Source organism: Panthera pardus, unplaced genomic scaffold (assembly GCF_024362965.1).
Source record: "Panthera pardus isolate Hobbes unplaced genomic scaffold, ASM2436296v1 HiC_scaffold_11, whole genome shotgun sequence".
Classification (NCBI taxonomy): domain Eukaryota; kingdom Metazoa; phylum Chordata; class Mammalia; order Carnivora; family Felidae; genus Panthera; species Panthera pardus.
Genome location: NW_026526666.1, coordinates 12,089,021 through 12,113,350, shown reverse-complemented (window position 1 = coordinate 12,113,350; position 24,330 = coordinate 12,089,021). Strand labels below are relative to the sequence as shown.

Sequence of the window (24,330 nt, the reverse complement as noted above, 5' to 3'; positions counted from 1 at the left end):
CGCGTTCCGTGCCTCTTATCGCGAGAAGAAAATCCGAGGCAAGTTAATGGCCAGAGGACGCAACATTGTGTTATCGCGAGACTTGTGAGCGACCATCTTGCTCCCGCCCCTGACAGTGTCTCTTGCCCGGGTCACCAGGACGCGGAGAGTGCTACGTGGACCCTCGCTGATTATGCTGTCCCGGGTGGTGCTTTCTGCGGCCGCTGCAGCGGGTGAGCCGTCTAGACCCTAGTCCGGGCTATCAGGATGATTGCAAAGGAATGCGTCTAGGATTCCATGGGAGGGGTGGGAGGAAATGGGGTGTAGAAAGGCGCAGCAAGACTTGGGCCTGAGTGAGAAATGAATTACGTCTCTCGTAAGGGGAGCTCGGGAGTCCCGGGGGACAGGAAAGAGGAGTCCATGGTCTTAGTGGGCGGGCCTCGCGGGGACCGAGGGAGGGTAGACTAGATTTCACCTTGACCTTGCTGACCTGCGCCTTGTTTCTGTGTAGCCCCCCGTCTGAAGAACGCAGCCTTCCTCGGTCCAGGGTAAGTAGGAGAGGTGTAATACTGCCCTTCGTCCTTGTTTTATCACCTCGTTTCATTTCTCTGTAACCCCCTTTTAGCTTTAGGCCTGAAGTTACCCTCTTTAGGTAATTTTGAAAAGCTTAAAGCCTCATTCAAACATTTGTGTTGTTCTAACCGCCAGGAACATTGTGTCATCTCACGGCAAAGATTAATAGGCTAAGTGATGTGTTCTAACTAAGCTGGAAACTGGTGTTTGGTGTCTTCTAAGCCCCGCCCCTTTCCCTTCTGACCTTCAGCTAGAGGTAGCTGCCACAGTCCACAGCCTGAATCGGAGTTGATAGATTGCATACCCAAAAACGAGTTCTATTAAATAAAAGAAGAATGTTGTTTTCAGTCTCTCCCAGATTCCAGCTTATACTACCAAATCTTAAGAGTCAGAGAAATCATTCGTTCAGTAAATATCTTCCTACCTACATAACCAAAGATAGAAAAATGAGGAAGGCTAACTAACTTGGTTTTGTGGAGCTCAGTCTTCTAGAGAAGGCAGTGGTAGAGAGTAGTGGTTTAGAGCAAAGACTCTAAAGCTAGAACATGATACACCTGGTTCCTCCACTTGTAATGCTGTGTGACTTCAATTTCCTCATCTGCAAAATGGAGATAATAGTACATTGTGGGTTATGAGAAGTAAGAGACTTGGTTCCTGTGAAACTCTAAGAACAGTGCTTGATACATAGTATGTGATTAGTGGTACCGTCTGTCACTAATGTTTGGTAAAACATGTCAGTTTTCTTTGGAATTTCTTTTTGCTTCCTGACTTAGTCCTAAATCTTGCCAGATTTGATAGCTATTTGTGCCTTGAAAAAATGGCTTTAATCCATCTGTCATTTTTGCGTGTGCAATAAAGTGAGGCTATAATTGCTTCTAGCTTATCAGAAAAAAAAAGATCCCATACGGACAAGTTAACAAGTAATTGCAATAGAAGTCATAAATAAAATAACTGTATATAAGATATAGGGAACATCCTTGATTTCTCCTTCCACATTCCATATTTAATTCATTCAACAAGGCTCTTCCTCCAGATTTTATTTGGACTCTTGTTTTTTTCACTACCACTGCTACTGAAGTATGAACCACTGTCAACTTTCACCTGGTCTATTTCAGTAGTCTCTTAACTAGTCTTGTTGCATCTCCGTTTTTGTCCTGTTACAACCTGTTCTCACAGTAGCCTTAAGGATTACATGACCCCCACCCCCCCCCCCCCCCAGTTCCAACAAAACCCTCCAGAGCTCCCCATCCCACTGAAATAAAATTCAGACTTACCATAACGCAGAAGATCCAACATGAATTGATCTCATCCTCCCTCTTGATTTATCTCTTTATATTCTCTTTTTAGCACACTCTCCAGCCATGCTGGCCTTCTCGCTGTTCCTTTGAAAATTGCCAAGCTTACTATTGCCTCTGGTCTTTGTGCTTGTTCTTCTCTCTTTTCCCCAGGTCATTGACTCATGTGTCGTCTGACCTCCTACCAAAAAAGCCTTTTGCACTGCATTGCTCCCTAGCTCCTTACCTTACCCCACCCCATTTTTCTTCATAGACTTTCAGTGCCTGAAATTGTATGTGGACCTACACACTCATACGTTCCACAACCCCACTAGAATGTGAAAGCTGGGACCTTGTCTGCTCATTGCTGTACTGCCAACACCTGACATAAGGATGACTGAATGTGAGATTGGGGAGGCCTTTATAAAGGATATGCTTGAAATGTTGTGAAGGCTGCTTGGGCTTGGCAGTCGTTTAGTGAAAGACATACCAGGCAGAAGGAGCAGCATGAGGCATGTTTTTGGTTTTTTTGTTTGTTTTTGAGAGCTCTGAGGAGTTCCATATGGCTAGAGAGTAGGAGAATGAAGGAAGATGATATAAAATCTGACAGGTGCTGAATCGTGTATGCTATATTAAGGAGTTTGTTTTCTGTAGGCAGGAGAGCCTATTGAAGAGTTTTAAAGTCAAATTTGCATTTTAAAAACATTGTTAGTAGCGGGGAGGAGCCAAGTTTAAGAGGTATATTTCTCGAGAAGCAGGGAGACCAGGTTTGGGATTGTTAACTGGTTTAGGCCAGAGATAATGAGGGCTTGAACTAAGGCAGTTGGGGAGAGAATTTGAGTTGGTCTGAAGCAAGTTTTATGGTTTAAACAAGCAAGTTTGAATAGTTCAAGAACTTGTTGAAGCAACTTCTATAGTTCAAGATTTAAACCACTGATTTAAATCTGGTTCTCGTCCTGGAGTAGTATTGCTCTCCAGGGGACATTTTGGCAGTGTCTGAAGACATTTTTGGTTGTCACCACTGGGTGGGAGAGGGGATGCTAATTGGCATCTTGTGTATAAAGGCCTTGGGGGTACTGCTAATCACTCTACAGTGCACAGAACAGCCTTCCACAGCAACAAAAAAATTGACAATAGTCCAGAAAGTCAGTAGTGGTGAGGTTGAGAAACCCTCATTTAAATGAAAGAGTCTTGAGCATGTTTCTCAGATTTCAAAAGTTGGTGGGCTAGCCAAGACACTGAGAGGCAGAAATATTCAAAAGACAAGCAGCAAACCAACATCAATGAAATAATATAAACCCCTACATTGCAAAGGGATAGAGGCAGAGCAGGGGGGTGGGGGACAAAAACATGTTGGGAATTTGAAGGAGACGGAGCTGACAGCATATATAAAAAGACTAGAGGATTTTATTTCATCAGAATTTTAATGAGATACCAATATACTGTAACTTCTAAAAATGCAACCTTGAGCTGTTGGAATATGAGCATAGTTTACAAACCCATGGTAATAGTACAGTGATTCAAGCCCAGTAATGGCATTTGCAGGTCTTCCATATATATTTGGAGAATGAATGAATTGATCATTGATCAAGCTGTATTTAGAGTATTATGTTCAATTCTGTATACCTCCTTTTAGTAAATAAAACCAGACAGCTCCTTGTGGGGGACAGTTAGGATTGTGAGAGAACTGAAGATGTTTAACCCAGATGCACGAGCGTTATGTGTGTTACATAGAAAAATAACATTAGAACTAATGGATAGAGGTCTTGAGTTTGTACACAGCAGTTCAGCTTAAAGACCAACATAATAGATCTATCCGACACTGAAAAGGCCTGTTTCAACCATGATTAGTTAGCACACCATCGCAGAGCATATTCAGAAGGGCCAAAGTCCTTGCCATCAAGGTGCTCTCAACACAGTGGACCTGTACTGTAATAGCTAATCGCTTACATAGAACTTTACCATATGCTTAGCACCATTCTAAGACTTTACATAAAATTCTCACAGCAACCCTATAAAAGCATGTTCTTTATTTCCACTTTACTGAGAGAAATCTGATTACAGAAGCTTAATCTTGCTCAAAGTCTAGTGGCACGTCTAGGATTTAAACCCAGATAATCTGGCTGCAGAGTCTATGTTATGTTTTCAGTTCCAGTAATAGACATACAGAGTGCTAGACAGATGACCTTTAAGACCTACAGAAGGGCTTCTGGTTTGGGTGGATAGTTACATAAAACTTCCAGTCAGGGTACCTGGGTGCTTCAGTCAGTTAAGCATCTTAACTTTGGCTCAGGTCATGATCTCGTGGTTCATCAGTTGGAGCTGTATGTCAGGGCAGAGCCCACTTCAGAGTCTCGGTCTCTCTTTCTGTCTCTGCCCCTACCCCACTTGCATGCTCTCTCTCTCAAAAATACACAAACATTTTAAAAAACAAATCTTTTAGTCATTCACCTTTGTCACACAGCTAATTATTGAACCCTCCCTTTCCTGTTCGTGGTCTGTTCTCTTTCCATGATGACAGTGGGAAACTGCCTCTGTCCTCATCCCCATTCATTGTTTCTACTAATTGTGCGTACGTTGTGTTCTTTTTAAAGAATAGGCTTTAAATTTGTATAATTGCTACCCGAAGGGTATTGCAGGCAACAAGGATCTTTCACACAGGGCAGCCAAGCCTTGCCCCTGTACCACCTCTTCCTGAATATGGAGGAAAAGTTCGTTTTGGGCTGATCCCCGAGGAGTTCTTCCAGTTCCTTTATCCCAAAACTGGCGTAACAGGTAAGCATTTGCCCAGTGTTTGATAGTACGTTTACATGGTATGGTTTATGTGTACCTAGGATTTTAGTGGCCTCTTACCTCTTCCATATATACCCCAAAAATGAAGTCAAAAGTAAATTGTGGAAGTGATTCAATGTAACACTTTTGATTTGGTTGCTCTAACTTGTCTTTGGAGTAAATGTGTTAGGGATTTTAACTTGATTTTATAGCATTGTGCCATTTGTTGATACACCACATTTATTAAATGCCTGCCCTATGCAGGGCATTCTTCTAGGCATACAGGGGCAAACTAAGGTGCCTGCCATCATGGAACACGTGTTCTGTTACAGGACAGACAGTAAAGAAATGAGTAGTTGTATAACGTATTGTCAGTGGAAGAACTATGGATTGAAATAAAGCTAGGTAAGATCATAGAGATTATTAAATTGTATATATAAGAATTAAAACAGAAATTGGGCCATATTAGGTTTTTCCCTTTTAAAAAGGCATAAACTATTCTGAGATCTTACATTTTTATAATGCAGTATTCTTTCACTTACGTTATTTAATCCTTAACAACAGTCCTGTAAGAACTTTTTATTTCACAGAAGAACTAGCAAATAAAGAATTTGCTGACATTTATTCTGTCTTTAGTGACTGAGTTGGACTTACACCCAGGGTCTCCAATTCAGTGTTTACTTTTACTTTTTTACTTTTACTGCAGTGCCTTTCTTGCTACAACTACTGGTGTGACTGTGGAACATAGGAAACCAAAGTTTTTTGGGTTTTTTTGTTTGTTTGGGGTTTTTTTAACCCTCCAGGGAGTGGCCTAAAATAGCATTTCTGTACCTGAATTTGCAAGAAACATTAGGGTCCTCAGATCCCCATAGGTGATAAAAAAACATTACATATGAATAGGCTTTTTCGCAAATTCATGCTTAAATTGATTTGCATTCAGGGCACCTGGGTGGCTCGGTTGGTTGAGCATCCAGCTTCAGCTCATTTCATGATCTCATGGTTCATGAGTTCAAGCCGAACATTGGGCTCACTGCTGTCAGTGCAGAGCCCGCTTAAGATCCTCTGTCCCCTTCTCTCTGCCCCTCCCCCACTTGTGCGCTCTAAAAATAAGAAAAACATTAAATAAAATAAAATTTTTGATTCACAGTCAGATTTAAAGTTTGTATACTGGAGTGGCATCTGAGTGCTTCAGTCAGTTAAGCGTCTAACTCTTGATTTCTGCTGAGGTCATGATCTCACTGTTTCTAGGAGCTCCCTGCTGACAGTGAAGAGCCTGCTTGGGATTCTCTCTCCCTCTTTTTCTGTCCCACCCCCACGTGGGCATGCATGCACACTCTCTCTCAAAATAAATAAACTTAAAAAAAATAAAATTTATATATTGGAGGCAAATTTTTTTTTTAAAAAGGAACTGTTGAAAGTTTTTTCAGGAAAATGGATAAAATACATTTTAGACTATAACCCTTTTATTTTCATAATACATCCTAACATTCTTTGGTACTAGTGTTGCTCAGAAAAATGTAAAATGCTGCCCTAAAGCCTGCTTTGTCCTTGTCTCGCATGTTTTGAGGCATAGCAGAAGATCCTAAAGAGACATACATCATGCTTTTGTGTCCTTTCAGAACTCATTTCCTGGTTAAAGAAAAAGAGAGCTATGTTTGGAGCATTGCAATTAGGTGCTGTAAGAATTGAGAATCCTGCGATTTACTTAATTCATACAGCTTTTATATTGGGTTCTTTTTGCTTATTTCCAGTGTCTTTCCTATTCAATATAAAGAAATAGTATATTTTGCTGGACAAATTACTTCTGGAAGTAACCTGACGTTTAGGTTTGTTAAGCAGTTGTGCTAGGCACTTTACATACATTATTTCTCAGTTTCATCCACCCTGTGAAGAAGGTACCATTTCCATTTTACAGATGAGGAAACTAAATTCAGAGATTATTTATATTTCTTATGTGTTATAGAGTCAGATTTCCTGGAGTCCCCATCCTTATTCTTTCAACTCTACCATATGGCTCCTCAGGGCAGGGTCATCTTTAAATCCAGTTATCTTAAATCGTTATATAATACCTTCAACTAATAAAATGCAGAGGTTTTTGTCTTCCCTTTCAGATACAGTATATCCATCATAAAATAACTTTTCTTTCTTTTAGGACCCTATGTGCTTGGAACTGGGCTTATCTTATATTTTCTGTCCAAAGAAATATATGTGATCACTGCAGAGACCTTTACTGCCGTATCAACAATAGGATTGCTTATCTATGTAGTTAAAAAATATGGTGCCTCTGTTGGAGAATTTGCTGATAAACTCAATGAGGTAAGAATCATAAACCTTATTTCTCAATTTAGATTGTGCTGAAAGCATCAATGCTGGGCGCCTGGGTGGCTCAGTCGGTTAAGCATCCAACTTTGGCTCAGGTCATGTTCTCACAGTTCATGACTTCAAACCCTGCGTCAGGCTCTGTGCTTGCGCTCTCTCTCTCTCTCTCAAAAATAAATAAACGTTAAAAAAAATTGAAAGCATCAATGCCATCAAGTGATGTTTCTGATGTTAATGTTAATTAACAAGAAGTGAATTTAATTATAATGATGAAAATTGTGTTAATGCTAGTTACTAATTTGAGATAAATTTTTTTAAATCTACCAAACTTTCTCCAGTTTTTCCAGTTTTGTTCATTCAGCAGGATGTTGTGTAACTATTGTGGGCAGTTATTTTTAAGAATTTGTGCATTTTTTCCTGTATCTGTATGTCTCTTTGTGGGTGTTTTCACAAATGAAGAATATAACTTTGAAGAAGCATGAAATGAAGTTATTCTTGTTATCCTTTATGCTTTCATTGATGTTTGTCGTAAAATTATAATTGCAGCAAAAAATTGCCCAACTAGAAGAGGTGAAACAGGCTTCCATCAAGCAGATCCAGGATGCAATTGATATGGAGAAGTCCCAGCAAGCACTGGTTCAAAAGCGCCATTACCTTTTTGATGTCCAGAGGGTAGGTTTCAGAACCTTCTAAGGAGAATGGTTACTCGTTTGTGTGCATTTAAAACAAAAATTAGAATCTCTTATGAGGAATGGTTGAATATGTTGAACATATTTTATTAAGAAAAGAGATTTGGGTGGGGGTTGGCAATTACAGCTATTTAGATATTCAATATCTGTCAAATGGATAAATAATTAGAATTACTACTCTAAAATTAAAAGGTATAAAAGAACATATTTTGGATCCACACAGAAGGAAAGTAGTTATTAAATTATAGCTGACTAAAAAATGGTATTCGCTCTCTAAGGCCATAGGCAAAGTACATGCTCTGTGTTTCATATATGCTTGCTCCGAGGAAATCTGATACCTTATATTCCAGTTTACAAAGCAAATTCAGAAAACAGTGGAACTTTTTACTACGGTCAAGGCATCATTAGATGCTAAACTACTTAGTTTCTGGAACATTTTTGGAACACGTTCAAGTATTTTTGTTTTAACAATCATATTGTTATCTCCTCTGAGCCCAGTGCTTTATGCCTGATATTTACAGTGACATGGCCTTATATTGATATTTTATGTTACAGAAGCATGTATGAAATGAAAAATGGGATACAAGTATCTGAAATATTAAGGATGTAGGCCAGTATTTCTTAGTGTGGTCTCCACATGTGTCAGTCGTCTTTGGTGCAGGTTTTTGGACCCAGTCAAAGACTGGAAGCAGAATCTATGTTTTTAAAAACTGATTCATAAGGATTCTCAAGCACGTAAATGTTTAAAAACCTCAGAAAACTTTAAAACCTTTCTATACATAATTTAGATTTCAACCAGAGAATAAAATAAAATCTGACTTTTGAAGATACAGCTTTTTCATAAGACTCAAATAGGTAGTCACTACGTTTCTGTTTATGAAATACTTAATAGCTCCTGATCGTCAAGGCAGGTGTTGGGAATAAAAGAAAGTCTGCCTTCATGGAGTCTGCTTTCTAGCCAGGGGTTGAGAGAATGATAGAAAAACAATAATTGAGCAGATGGGAATGCCAACTGGTAATAAGTGAGATGTAGAACAATTAACTAGGTAGGAAAGGAATAGAGTTAAAAGGAACTAATTAGAGGAAAAGAGATTTACAAGGGGGGAGTTATTTTTATCAGGCAGTCTAGAAAGATCTCTAAAGTGATACTTGAACAGAGACCTGAAGAAGTGATGGTACAAGCTATGTGGACTTCTGGGAAAATAGCGTTGCAGCAGAGGGAAGAAAAATCACAAGGGCCTACACCTGGAAACTTGTCTGGTGTAGTCCAGGAAGAGTGAGGACACCAGTGTAGCTGAAGAGGAATGAGTGAGGAAGAGAAAATGTAGCAAAGTAGATAGTGGTCAGGGGCTGGATCAGGTAAAGTTTTGTAGGCTTCTCTATGGACTTTGTCCTCTGAATGAGAAAGTGATTGAAGCTTTTAAGTAGAGGAGTAATACAATCCCACTTTTGTTGAAGTGTCACTCTGATTGCTTTGTTGGCAAATAGCCTTCAGTCTTGTAGCACTGGTTTGAAATGCCTACAAGTTAGCCAAGTACAGTTGTTAGGTACAGACCATTGGATGTAGGAGTCTGGAATTTATGGGGAGGATTCTAGGCTGGAGATTGGGGAAGTCATGAGCTGACAGATGGTACTTAAAATTACAAGACTAGAACATGATGAAAAGAAAAAAAACAGGTGAAAACAAGGACAGTTTCAATCTGTAGTCATCCTAGTTATGGTGAGGAAATAAAGGGCCTAAGAATTTGCTGTACATTTAGCAACATGGAGGTTCTTGGTAACCTTGGTAAGGGCTATTTTAGTAAAATGATTGGAGTAGGTTGAAGAAAAAGTGGAAAGAAGAAAGTGGAGTCAGGACAACTGTCAAAAATGTCAAGGAGTTTTACTGTAATAGTGAGCAGAGAAATTAGCAGCTAGGAGGGGAGGATGTAGGAATCGAGATTTTTAAAAGATGGAAAGTATGATTACATGTTAGTGTCTGATAGAATTTAGGAGAGAGAGAAAAACTGATGCAAGAAAAGGGGAGAGAGGTTTGCTGGAGTGATGTCCTTTAGTAGGCCAGAGGGCTTGGAACATTGCATGCAGGGGGATGGGCTGCATCCACGGTTCGGCCGCAGTTACAGAAAGGAAGGCAAGTACACGAGTATGGATTCAGGTGTACTAGGTTAAGTGGTGGTAGAAGTTTGTGGAAGTTCTCTTACTGCTCCCCTTTTCTCAGTGAAGCAGGATGGTCATTTGCTGAGAGTGAAAGTAGTCAAGGAGGTACCAGAGATTAGGAGAAAGAAGGCCAGGAAGATGAATGGACTAAAGAAATGTACTTAGAGGTATTAAGGGCCTACTTGAGATTAATGTCTCTGTGTAACAGGCAGATCTGTAAGGATTCACACTACAGACTAAAAGATAGCAATGTCCCTGTCACTGTTGTTGATTTGATCTTAATCTAGAGGTAGTAGGTGGTATTAGAGAAGAGAAAGGAATAAAAGATCTGTAATTTAGCAGAGGCAGTTAATCATAATTTAAAGCTTACCTAATTATATACCTAGAAAACCTAAGAGAATCAACATAACTCTTTTAATAACGAAATTTAGGGTGCCTGGGTGGCAGAGTCAGTTAAGCATCCTACTTTTTGATCTTGACTCAGGTCACAATCTTACAGTTTGTGAGTTCGACTCCTCCATCGGGCTCTGCGCTGATGGTGTGGAGCCTGCTTGGGATTCTGTCTCTTCTCTCTGCCCCTCCCCTGCTTGTGCATGTGCTCTCTCTTTCTCTCAAAATAAATAAATAAATATTAAAAAATTTTAATGATCAAATTCAGTCAGGTGTTTGGGTGCAACGTTACTAAGAAATGAGATCAGTGCCCTCCGTATACAAATAGCAGTCAGTTAGAAAATACAGTGGAAGAAGATAAACCATCTAGGAAGAGATGAATCGAGTACACCTTGCTATAAAAGTACAAACTTTTTGCTTCAAAAAATAGAAAATGCTCATGTGGTTTAAGGTTCCAAGAACCTTGTTCTTAGATTGGAAGACTCAATATTATAAAGAGGTACACTCTCCCTGCTTTAATCTCTAAATTTAACACATTCTTATAAGGAAAATACTGATAGCCTGAGGGTAGGGGATGTTGGGGCTTGGACAAATTGATTATTAATAGAAGCAGAATACCCAGGAATATTTTGGAAAAGAGAAGTAGTGAGAACCTATCCTGCCAAATATGAAAACCCATTATAAGATTATAAGAAACTATACGTAGTATGTGCATTGCACGAAAAGAAGGTCAGGGTAGTGCCACGGAAGAGAAGATCTAAACACTAAGGCAATTTAGACGTGCCAGTTTCATCATAGAGGGGAGAGAATTGGGCCCCTGTGTAGACATGAGGTTGGCTTCCTACCTTTTGCTTTCTACTAAAATAAATTTCAAATGAATTAAAGGTCTTTCTAAGGAATGAAACCATAAAAGTGGAAAAAGAGAACGTGAAAAAAAATACAGTTCCTTTGGAGTTGGCAAAGCCTTTCTAATAAAGATAACAAAATCAGGATCTTCTGTGTGGTGACAGATGTTAACTACACTTACTCCGGTGACCATTTCACAATGAATGCAAAATACTGAATTTATGTTATATACTTGAAATTACACTTCAGTTTATAAAAATTAAATTATACCTCAGTTTAAAAAAAGTCCATGGATAAAAAAGATGTATATATACACAATGGAATACTATTTGGCCATCAAAAAAGAATGCAATCTTGCCATTTGCAACGATGTGGATAGAGTTGATAGTAGTATGCTAAGTGAACTAAGTCAGAGAAAGACAGCCTGTATGATTTCACTTGTGGGATTTAAGAAACAAAACAAATGAGCAAAGGGGGAAAAGAGCAAGAGAGAGACAAACCAAGAAACAGACACTTAACTATAGAAAACAAACTGGTGGTTACTGGAGAGGAGGGGGCAGGGGGTTGGGTGAAATAGGTGATGAGGATTAAGGAGGGCACTTGTGATGAGCACCGGATAATGTGCGGAAGTGTTGAATCCCTGTATTGTACACCTGAAACTAATATGCTGCGTATTTACTGGAATTTAAATAAAAACTTGAAAGAGAATAAAAATAGAAAAACTGCAAAACTCCAGAAATTATAAGAGGAAAAGTTCAATTGATCTCATAAAAATTTTACATGTACAAATTAGCATAAACAAAGTTAAATGACCAACTGGGAAGACTGTGTGTGTTCCATGTGACACAAGGGTAGTTACCTTAGGGGAGACCAATATCCCAGTAGAAAACTAGGCATAGGACATGGACCATTGATAAGTGAGTACATGTAAATGGTTCCTAAATATGTAAATTTTCTCCTTAGATAATGACAAGAGTGCATTTTTTCTGCTTATGAGAATAGCATGAGGTAAAAGGTTTTCTAAACATCATTGGTCAGGGTTTGTGTTGCCAGTAGGAGAATGAAGTAGTACAAGTTTATGTGGAATTTGACAGTATTGATCAGTTTAAGAGCATGGGCTTTAGAGCCTGGCTCCTTGTATTCAGATCTTGGCTTCACAGTTTATTAGCTCTGTAACCTTGGACAAGTTCCTTAGCTTCTGCCTCAGTTTGTTTACCATAAAATGGATATAGTAATAGTAACTGTCCCATGGTGTGATAAGACTTCATTGAATTGACACACAGTGTTTAGAACATAGTAGGTACTCAACAGATGTTATTATTACAATAGAGACTGACACACAAGTGCAGACGTACGCAGCAGATGCAGCAATATTTGTAGTAGAAAAAAACGGGAAGCAGTCTAATCTATTAATAGAGCTTAGTTAATTAAACTGCCTTATGGAACCACCAGTATGGTAGAATTCAATGTAACTTAAAATTGAGGTGGATCTACGTGTCATAATTAGTAAAAGGGATGTGTGAGTGTGTGCGCGTGCGTGCTCCTGCCTTTACCTGTATTTTGTTTATTGAATGTTTCTGGGAGGAAATACAGGATATACAGGAAGATGGTGGCCTGTGGGGGGACTGGAGGAAACTTACTGTATATACTTTCAAACATACTTTTACTGTAAATATGCTATTAGAATTTTTTATCATATGTGTCTCTTACTCATATTAAATAAAATAATTTTGCGTAAAGTACAAGAAAGTGGTGGGGTGTTCTGACTGGCAGAATCCGCAGAGTGGAAATGATCCTTCAACTATGCAAACAGTTTTCATCAATTCTTAATTTTGCCTCAGAATAACATTGCTATGGCACTGGAACTTACTTACCGGGAACGGCTGCATAGAGTATACAAGGAGGTAAAGAATCGCCTGGACTATCACATCTCTGTGCAGAACATGATGCGTCGAAAGGAACAAGAGCACATGATAAACTGGGTGGAGAACCATGTGGTGCAGAGCATCTCTGCACAGCAGGTACATGATGTTCTGAAACTTCTGGAGCTGTATTCATTTCTGACGAGCCTCTGCTGGTGCGCTGTTAGGCTAGGAATTGCTGGTGGGGAGTCTTTTTTTTTTTTTTAATGTTTATTTATTTTTGAGACGGGAGAGACAGAGCATGAGTGGGGGAGGGTCAGAGAGAGAGAGAGAGAGAGAGAGAGAGAGGGAGACACAGAATCTGAAACAGGCTCCAGGCTCTGCACTGTCAGCACAGAGCCCGACGCAGGGCTCGAACTCACGGACCGTGAGATCATGACCTGAGCCGAAGTCAGACGCTTAACCCACTGAGCCACCTAGGCGCCCCGCTGGTGGGGAGTCTTTAGGCTCCAGACGATGGGGTCGCCCTGTTTTGTTTCTCTGGGTAGTGGTAACTTGGAGGACGCTGCCCACCTGCCTTGGTGGCTTTCCTCTTCACTCAGAACTTGGTATCAGAGAATCTCTCAGTATCAGAGACAGCGGGAGGTAGTTGGCACAGCTTGTGGCAGACTTGTATTCAGGTTCCATCATTTGGGAAACGTTAACCAACAGATTTCATTTTTCTGTACAGCAGACTGAATAAAGCTATTTCTGAGTCCCTTCCATTTCCTCATTCCATGATCTCTATTCCATTTCCTCTTCCTTGCCACTTAAATCACTGGTCATGAATGGAAAAGAAATGTTTTTACTATTTACCTAAATTTCATTTCCTTTTTAAAGTTTATATTCTTTTTTTTTTTTAACTTGATTTCTTCTTTCCCAAATATATAGTATATGTAGGCATTTCTAGTCATTTTCTGTATAACACTCAAGGACTAGAAAAACAGGGTCTATCAACATTTAATGATTTTTTTCTCAATAAATTGTCTTGTGTAAAAGTAACACGTTTATTTAAGAAACGGGAAAAACAAAAAATACAGAAAAGAGACAAAATTATTCTCATTTTTAACATTTCTGTGTTACTAATGTTAGGTTGGTAGTTTTCAAGCAACTGTTAGCTGTGTAACATCGGTGACACGTGGTTACAGGAATGTCTGGCTTCAAATTCTATGTAGGTTTCACTCAAAAGCTGTGAGCCAGGGGATTTTAACTAGTTTCTGGGATTTGCTTTAAATAAATTGTATCTCCCCTATGTCAAATAAAGAATTCCTAGTCTATCATATCAAGCCAGTAATCCATCTTGAGATTCTGTAGGAGCCTCAAGATCTTGTAGGAGGTATCCTTCAGAATTACAATGTTTATACCCTTCCGTGATTTGGAGATGTCTAAACAGATTGCTCTTTATCACAGGAGAAGGAGACAATTGCCAAGTGCATTGCAGATCTGAAGCTCCTTGCAAAGAAGGCTCAAGCACAGCCAGTTTTGTAAATGCATCTATCTCTGTGGAGACAGCTAGAAGCAGTTGACCAAGGAGACTCATCGACGTGGCATAGTCTTTCTGTATTGCTGTCTACTGAAGTTACACTTAACCTTTCCCAAAAGTGAAGTTTGAATTTCACATGAGAATGAAAACAGTCTGTTGGCCAGTGAGATGTTTTTCATCCTTCTTGCTCTGTATTTTGAGTTGTTCCATGATCACTTTTGAATAAGCAGTTTGCTTTTAATAAATTTGTTGCCTGACTAAAGATTACCAAGTTAGAGTTTAAATTTGTAATTAATTCTACCATCTTGCAGTAAAGTGACAGTTGAGACTAGGTTTTTCAAGTTGTGTAATACTCTAAAATATTTCAACATTTGTCATATGGGTAAAAATCAAACATGTCATTGAACTGATAATTTAGTGTAAGCTATTCCTGGCCAACTGACAGGCTATTGGAAACTTAAAGCTTTTTTAGTATTCTTAAAATAACTAAAGGAAATCTTGTGTATCAAGTCACATTATTGACTTTGTTATTTTAGTAATATGTCTACAGAAAATATGGACCCAATGTGTCATAAAATTATTCTAAAGAATCCAGCAAATAAATTTAAAAAATCTTCCCTTCTATAGGTTTGTCTGCTTTTAATTCTCCAATACTTGTATAAGGATGTCCTTGTACACAGGACAGCTTACATAATAGGAAATATTTGAAAATATGTACCATATGGATAATTGCTATTTTCATTGACTTCTTAGGATTTTAATTTATGAAACAATAGATATCAGTTCAGTATTTATTGATGGATAATATATTCACTTACTATATAAATTAGATTGATACCCTTTTTGTTAAAGAGATTTTGCTAGGGTCAACAGAGGTGTTTCACATTATTCATTAGCAAAGGATTTATAAGAACCTAGTTGGTGCTAAGCACCACCCTGTACTGATAATACAGAGAGAAAATCCCCTATCAAAAAGTTAAAAAATCTTTGGAAAGGCAGTAAGAATATGTGAACAATAGAGCCTTTAGCACAGGTACTTTGAGAGTATAATGACAAGTACCATTTTAGATAGTCTCACTAGCCTCGTTTTTCTTGTATATAACTATCAGCGTTCAGAGAAGCAGAACTAGGATATATGTTTGTAAGGAATTTGCTGTTGTGGGAGCTGGTTAAGCTGGTCTCTGAAAGTCTTTTTTTACCTTGGTTTCTGATGCAGGAGCTTGAAGTCCACAGAGCAGGCAATAAAGAAGGCAAGGTGGATGTAAAGTGGGAGACACAGGAACAAGTAGAAATCGCAAGCACAGACTGAAACCCTTGTCCGTTTTTATTACCTCTGACTTTGATGGTATGATTTCCTCGAAAAGCCCGGGTCCTTTTTCACACATGCCTTGTCCAAAGGTTAGAAAAGCTGAAGGGTGATGCAGGAAAGGTGGGGAAGGCCCAGCTGCAGCTGCTGAGCCACAGATCGGCAACATGTACGAGCCACTGGACAGTTGCTGCTTCACACCTGCCCTCTGAAATTGCTCAAGAATCAAATGGCTCACTTTAAGCAAAACATTCAGGGAAGAGAATTCTGGAAAGTAGTTCAGCCTAACCCACTTGACACATTAAGAACCACCACAATAATGATCCTGTTAATAAATGTTACCCTGAATAAAGAAAGCAAAAACTCTAATCCCGGGAAGTTCAACGAACCTCCAATAAAACATGGAGACAGCATGGGGCGCCTGGGTGGCTCAGTTAAGCATCTGACTTCGGCTCAGGTCATGATCTCACACTGCGAGTTCAAACCCCACGTCGGGCTCTGTGCTGACAGCTCGGAGCCTGGAGCCTGCTTCAGATTCTGTGTCTCCCTCTCTCTGACCCTCCCCCATTCATGCTCTGTCTCTCTCTGTCTCAAAAATAAATAAACATTTTTTAAAAATTTAAAAAAAAACAACAAAACATGGAGACAGCAGAAAGGTGGCAGGTCAGAAAAGAAAGGCTGAGCTGGCATTTGAAAGAGGAAGTTGGCCAGAAGAGTGAGGGATTCAAGTCCAGAAGGAAGGAGCAGCATTCATGATTGTAGAGAAGCTAATGTAACAGAGCAGCATTCTTAAAACTGAACAACTTGAATGAACTATGAATAGGAGTTATATTAGAGTTCTTAATGCTGTGCTTAGAAGTTGGATTTTGTTCCGAGGAGAGGGAAGCCAGTGAAAGGTTTTAAGCAGAGGAATGCTAACTTTCATTTCAGAAAAGTCACTATCAACAGTAGAGGACAGTTTGGAGAGGCAAAGCTAGTTCGGCTGCTGGAACGTTCTAGCGAAAAGACATTGAAGACTTTAAGGCCTTGGCAGTGTGGACGGAAAGGAATTGAGAAACACTAAAGGTAACAGTGGGATTGAGTGTAGAGAATATGGAAGAAGGGAAAAACGTGAGTCACAGCTTTCTTGCTTGAAAGAGAAGTGAAAGGGAGATATTCTCACTGTGGTTTGGAATACAGGATAAACTGTGATTCAGGGAAGAATAAGGCTCAGTGTAGAGCCATGAAAGAACATCAGTGTTTGAGAAATGGTAGATAAGGAGGATTCTGCCAAAGAAAGAATAGCGACTTACTGGAGGAAAACCAGGAGACAATAGAATAAAATCAGGACAGTGGCGAGTTCTGTGTCAGAAGAGCCACTTCTTCAGGGAGATTAAGAGGACTTCACGCCCATCAGAGTTCATCACTTGGAAGTCTCTGGTGGCCCTGTCTAGAGTAGTTTTGGTTGAATGGTGGGGACAGAAGATCGCAGCGGTGGTAAAGGACTGAAAGGCAGTGAGGAAATGGACCTTCATGGAATAATTTCCAGAACGCTACTCACCCTCCCTCATATTGTCTACATGCCCAATGAACAACTTAAAGGCATCTCAAACTGAAGTCAAAAATAGATCTCTCAGTCTGTGCCCACAGCCTGCCCTTCCCTCAAATAATGGCACTACCATTCACCCAAGCTGCTCAGGCCAAAAACTGGGAGTCAATCTTAAGTTCTACTCACTTTCCCTATCCAATCCATCAGCAAGTCTTGTTACCCCTACTCTCAAACTTCTCTCAGATCTGGCCACTCCTCCCACTGCTTAATCCAAGCTGCCGCTTCGCTTCGGCTACTGCACTTCGGGCTACTACAATTCTCTGTTCCCATACTTGCACCTTTTTTAACAAGCCTCCGTAGCCAAAGTGAGCTTTATCAAATGTAAGTCTAAACCCATCACTCCCCTGCATAAAACTGTAATGCCCCGTCACACTTAAGTAGAATCTAGTCCTCACCATTATTTACAAGATGCTGTATGATCTGGTCCCCAGCAGCCTCTTGGACCTCACCTACCACTCCTTGTTCATTCTGCTTTGGCTACCCTTTCTTTGCTGTTCCTCAGACGTCTAAACCTTTACAGTTTGCAGCGTTGGCACAAACTTAGAGCTTCCCAGACAGGTTACCACGAATGGCAAATAACGCCAGGAGATACTGCTCTCCTTAATACGTGGAGCAGCCGGGCTGTTCGAGGCCTCAGGCCAATGATTTCAGGCTGAGAACGGCATCTGGGTTTCTCACAGGGCCACCTGATCTGAGCAGAGTCTGAAAGCATGCCCCATAGTCCCCAGAACCAGAGAGCCGGATGAGTGACGTCCTGCACTCAGCAACACTGAAACATTGCCAAGACAGTGCTCTGCCAACCTAGACCTTAGCCATAGCCAGTTATAGGAGCACATGCTGCTTCTCTTGGGCAAGAGGCCCCAGATGGAGGAATTTATTTACCTGTGCCCCAGGAGTGTGGTGTCATGGCCCAAAGTGAAGCCAGCCAGGAAAGAGAGGAGGTGATAAGCTGAACAGGGTTCCTGGAGGTAAAACTCCACAGACTACAGCTCCAGATCTCCACCTTCAAATTACCAGACGTTTATTTCTATGTGGTAGATGTGGTTTAGTACTTGCAAACTGGCCGCGTGGTGATTGGCTGTGCAGTCTGCAAGTTAGAGTAGGTTGATTATTTTTTAAATACGTGATATGAAAAAGTCCAGTTGAACTTGAAGTATTTTTGTGTCAGCAAAAGAAATAGATTACAATGTCAGTGAGAAAAGGGAACTGTTGTTAGATCCTTTACTTTTGTTATAAATGTGATAATGACCATAAGAAAATTTATTATCAACGATAACTAATAATAATCTGAAGACCACTCCAGTCAAGTCAGTCACCCTAATTCAGTGGTTATTCTTAGCAACACGCATGGTGAGATAACCAGAAATGTTTCCTGATGGGACTAGGTATAAACTAGACAATGTCACCTGCGATGTTAATCTAGCTAAAAATATTTAACTTGAATCTATCAAGGCTTAAGATATAAATTCCAGTTCCAGGAAATGAAGGAGATAGAGGAACAAGATAAATGACACTAAAGGAAGTAATTAAATTAAGGATTGTTTTTCTATATATTAGGTCTTGTGTTTTCCCTTAAATTTTTTTTGATGTTCTCTGTTAAGGTCCTATACCTCTTTTATAACACTTATTTTAAACACTTTCTGTCCTTTATTAGTATTATAAAATGTACCTTGCTTAAATTTTCTGTTTGCTGTTGAAGTAAGAAGTACAATTAAGATGTGGACTCCTGGAGCTTTGTTGTTGGGATTCAAATACAATTAAACTGCAAAATCTTGAAACTTTGGCTTCCACTAGTGGTAGACAAGGTAATTCAGACCAACTGTCTGACTGAAGAAATTTTTAACATCTGAGCGAAACATAAAACCTATCTTAGGGGTACGAAAGCACCACAAGATAACGAGAAATCATCAGGCCAAGAACCGAGAGGTGGTGGAAATTCAGAGAGGTGAGTGTAGCCCTCGGGACCACTTCTGCCCTGGGAGCATTTGCCAATCTGGAGATAGCCAAGAGACTACGCTATGCTTCTGGTGGCTTCACCAGCCTCTGGTAGCTTGAGGAATGAAAGACGGAGCCCAGGACCCATCGAGGATGAAACGCAAGTAAACATCACCACTGCCCACCATCACCACATACTGTGCACACAATCAGCTGCACTCAGAGCACAGGTGAAGCCAGAAAACACCAGTCCTTACACTTGACAGCGCCTTGCTGTGAGTGGACCCACTCAGTGAACTCAGCCCTGAACTCGGATTAAGGTGATCCCAGATTGCTGATGCCCCCAGGTCTCTGGCCAAAAAAACCCACGAAGAAACGAAACCTCGTTTGGAGGAAGAAAACATGATCCTAGTCTTCTCTTTCTTCTGCAAATGATTTTTCAAACCCAATTTTAGAGGAAGAGGTAATCAGATAATTAGAAGATAAGATACCGTAAGCCAGGACTAAACAAGCCATAAGCTAATTATGCTTATTGTAGTGAAGGAGATAAAAGTCGAGTGCGAAAATGTTGACAGAGGGGTGTTTGGCTGGCTCAGTCAGTAGAGCATCTGACTCTTGATCTCAGGGTTGTGAGTTCAAGTCCCACGTTGGGTGTGGAGCCTACTTAAGAAAAAATGTGGACAGAGAACGAGGCACTCTCTTAAACAAGTTTTGAAACAAATTCTAGAACTGAAAAAATACACAGAAATTAGCTCAATTGGCCATTTTGTATAGCAGATTAGAAAGGAGCAATTATGAACTGGAAATAACTTAAAAGAGAACATCCAGAATGAAGAAGAGAGACAAAAAGATGAAAAACACAAAAGGGAGAGTAGGAGAGAAGATACAATAAAGTCTAAATATGCGGTTGGAGTCCCAAAAGAAAATGAGAGAAGACGAGGCAGAAGGAATATTTAAAGAGCTTATGGCCAGAAGATCGTGAAAGGAAATGATCAGTGTGGGGGGGGGGGGGGGGGGGGGCGGGGGGGGGGGGGGCAGGGGGGGAAGTACCTAACTAGAATTCTATAGCAGCAAAAATATCTTCTTTTAAGAATGAAAGAGAAGGGTTTCAAGAGAACTAAAAATGAGTTTGCAACCAGTAAGTAGCACTTCATTAAAAGACTAAAAGCTATTCTTAAGACGAGGAAAATGATCCCATAGAACATGCCAGAAACACAAGGGAAAAGGAAGAAAAACATAGCTATTAAATATGTGAGTAAACCTAAGTGAATATTATAAATATAAAACCTTTGGAGATTAAAATATTTTTATGTAGAAATAGACAAATTCGGGGTCGCCCTGGTGGCTCAGTGGTTTGCATCCCGCTCTTGATTTAGGCTCTCAGGTCATGACCTCACAGTGGCAAGACTGAGCCCTGTGCCAGGCTCCTTGCTGAGCATGAAGACTGCTTGAGATTTTCTCCCTCCCTCTGCCTCTGCCCCTCTACTCGTGTGCATGCTCTCTCTCTCTCAAAAAAAAAAAAAAAAAAGTATATGTATACATACATACATACATATATATATATATATGGAGAGAGAGAGATTCATAATTACATCAGTAACTAAAGAATTAGGAAGCAGTTAGGATATAGAGTCTGAACAAACACAAACACAAACTGGACTTAATAGAGGTACAGAACACTGCTCCCAATAACTGCAGGCTATACAATTTTTCTCAAGTACATACGAAATAGTATGTAAGACTTGACCATATAATATGCATGATGCATGTCTCAACAGATTTTAAAGGATTGAAATCGTGCCCAGTATTTTTGCTAACCACAGAAAAATTATGCTTAAAGTTGTTAACAAAAAGATAAGGAGATCTACATATAATTAAGAAACACCTTTCTAAATAATCCATGCATCAAAGAAATCAGAAAGGAAATTAAAAACTATTGTAAAATGAATGATAGAAGATATAGAACCACAGAGTGCAAAATCTGGCCCAAAACTTGCTGAAGTTGGGTTTGCAGTTAGAGGATCCTCAAAGAAGTTTTGTTTTGTTTTTCTCTTTGCCCTCCTCTTGCCCAGAGCCAAGATTGGAATAAGCCAGAGTAGTAGGCAGGATTCTACACTGCGGCACAGTGTCCGCCCCCTGGTGTTACCCTGGGTGAAATCCCTTCCCCTGAGCGCAGATTTAATCTGTGCCTTGGATCTAATCAATACAATATAGCAAAGGTGGTGGGGTGCCCCTCCCTTGATTGGGTTACTGTATGGGGCCAAAGGTGATGAGAAGTCACTCCCACTGCTACATTACGCTGTGTAAGACCATCCCAGCAGCCTAGTAAGACTCTCCTGCCGGCCTTAAAGAAGCAGGAGATTGTGTTTTGAACTACCTATGAACAGGGCCAACGGCAGAGAACTGCACACAGCTTCTAGGACCCGAGGGCAGACTCCAACAGAGAGCCAGTGACAAGCTGGGGTCTCCTCGGTCTTACAGCCAAAAGGAAACGAATTCATCCAACAAATGGAGTTTCAAAGTGGATCTTCCCCCCCAGCCAAGCCTCTGATGAAACCAAGACCCCAGCCAATACTTGAACTGCACCCTGGTGAGAGCCTGAAGCAGAGAACCCTGTTAAGCTGTACCCAAGCCTGTAACGCACAGATCCTGTGAGATAATAAATGTGCACTCTCTTAAGCCTCTAATTGTGTGACCATTTGTTATGCTGCTGTTGAAAGCTGGTACAAGGATCCCTACCATTTCCATCTGTGGCATGACTTTTCCTCATTTACCCACTGTGGGTCCCCTTTCAGAGAGTCCGATGCAAATTCCCACCTTTGTGCAGGCTTTAGAGTTGGTTTCCAGATCTTAGGCACATGGCATTTCAACCCTAGCTCTGGCTCAACAAAGATTACCAGCTATTCCCCAAGCAAACACCAGCTCCAGCTCTCACCCAGCGGGCTTCCTTTCTACCTTTGAGGATTTCCAACATCTAGTTCAGCCATGCATTTTTAAATGATGGTGTTTAAAATGTTTTACCCAGCACTTATTGGTGTTCTTTAACAAGAGGATCTCTTTAAAGATCCAATCTGCTCTATGTCCCGGGATTTCTGTTCAACTGTGCAACCCACTGAAGTCTTATTTCCCGCCACTGCCAACCCTAAGCTACATTCACAGAAGAGATCATGATCTCTTAATTTCCTAATCCAATCCACTCTTTCCAGCCCTCATGTTACTGCACCTCCCTCTCAGCAGCATCTGGCACTGTTGGCCACAGTTTTCGTGCCTTCCTTCCTTCCTTCCTTCCTTCCTTCCTTCCTTCCTTCCTTCCTTTCCTCCCTGGCTTCTAATAGCACATGTGAGATAAGAACTATCCCAAAATCTCCATGTCTTTTGCCCATTTCTTCACTGGATTATTTGATTTTTGGGTGTTGAGTTTGATAAATTCTTTATAGATTTTGGATACTAATCCTTTATCTGATATATCATTCGCAAATATCTTCTCCCATTCCGTCAGTTGCCTTTTAGTTTTGCTGATTGTTTCCTTCACTGTGCAGAAGTTTTTTATTTTGATGAGGTCCCAATAGTTCATTTTTCTTTTGTTGCCCTTGCCTCCGGAGACGTGTTGAGTGAATTGCTGCGGCCATGGTCGAAGAGGTTTTTTCCTGCTTTCTCCTCGAGGATTTTGATGGCTTCCTGTCTTACATTTAGGTTTTCCATCCATTTTGAGTTTATTTTTGTGTATGATGTAAGAAAGTGGACCAGGTTCATTCTTCTGCATGTTGCTCTCCAGTTTTCCCAGCACCACTTGCTGAAGAGACTGTCTTTATTCCATTGGATATTCTTTCCTGTTTTGTTGAAGATTAGTTGGCCATACATTTGTGGGTGCATTTCTGGGTTCTCTATTCTGTTCCATTGACCTGAGTGTCTGTTCTTGTGCCAGGACCATACTGTCTTGATGATTACAGCTTTGTAATACAGCTTGAAGTCCGTATCCCAAAATTTCCTTAGTGTCAATATGGAAAAGCTTATTTTTTTGCTCATAAAGAATCTACCGCAGGTCCAAGCGACCCTCCAGAGAAACTGCCCTCCATATGATGACATAGTGATCCAGCTTTAGAGCTTTCAGCCTTAGCTTCTCACCACAAAATCTCCATGATCACCCTGCAGGAGAAGGGGTCAGAGGAGGTCTTAGTTAAGCAAGTAAATGCTTCAACTGGAAGGGAATACATCACTTTCATTCATGGGCTGTTGGCCAGAACTAGTCACATGGCACCACCCAACTACAGGTGAGGCTCTGGGCCAGGAAAGGAGAACCGGTTGTGGGTGAGAACTAGTACTGTCCACACAAATCTAGATCTCTTTCACGAGCCCTAGACCTGTGCATCCAACTACCTCATGTTCCCTGGCCACCCTAAAGTCAACGTGTCCGAGAGTGATGCGTTATTCCCCCACTCCCACATCCCTTTCTTCTATATTTGCACTATTAATCAGGGATACAAGGCAGAAATCTGGGAGTTACCCTGAGCTCCTCTCCCGTGCCTTCCTCTCACAACTGACAAATAATCCCGTCTCTCTGCCCTATCTCTTCCTCCCTGTGCTCATTTCCTCTGGCCAGAGCTCTGCAGTGGCAGAGGACTTGCGCCCACTTCCTGGATCCCAATCAGTCCCTCCAGCGCTCTGTTGCCTACACCTAAATGTGACCATGTGATTCCTCTTCAGCAGTGTCTCCATTTCCTGTAAGGTAAGGTTTGTGTAGGGTCCTCCATCACCTGGTCTTGCCCTTCCTCTCCAGCCTGTCCTCTTCTGTTCCCCATCCGCACCTGAGCCTCATTCCCCACTGCACCAGCCACGTAAAACACTTGCATTTCCTGGACCGTAACCAGCGTGACAGAGCATGTCTTTGCTCGTGCAGTCCCCCTACCTGGAATACGCTTCCTTCCTCTGCCTGCCTAGAAAATGTGATTCATCTTTCCAGACGCAGCTCATACATCATCTCCTCTATGATGCTTCTGGTGACACTCACTTTTCTTCCTTATTTTGTAAGCTGGGCCTTTTCTCTCTTGGGTCCCATTCCATCCTGTGCAGATGCCCACATAGCATCTACCATGTTTCATTTTACTGTTGACTCCAGAA

At 40.7% G+C, this 24,330-nt stretch overlaps 1 protein-coding gene across 1 annotated transcript; it reads left to right on the top strand.

Moving 5' to 3' along the window:
- The first annotated feature begins 78 nt into the window (after positions 1 to 78).
- Positions 79 to 15,007, top strand: ATP5PB (ATP synthase peripheral stalk-membrane subunit b). The gene is made up of 7 exons (XM_019457827.2): positions 79 to 212; positions 491 to 527; positions 4,456 to 4,601; positions 6,751 to 6,914; positions 7,464 to 7,589; positions 12,841 to 13,020; positions 14,311 to 15,007. Exons 1-7 carry the CDS (start codon positions 173 to 175, stop codon positions 14,386 to 14,388), a joined length of 771 nt encoding a protein of 256 aa, XP_019313372.1. The 5' UTR covers positions 79 to 172; the 3' UTR covers positions 14,389 to 15,007.
- Positions 15,008 to 24,330: the final 9,323 nt, after the last annotated feature.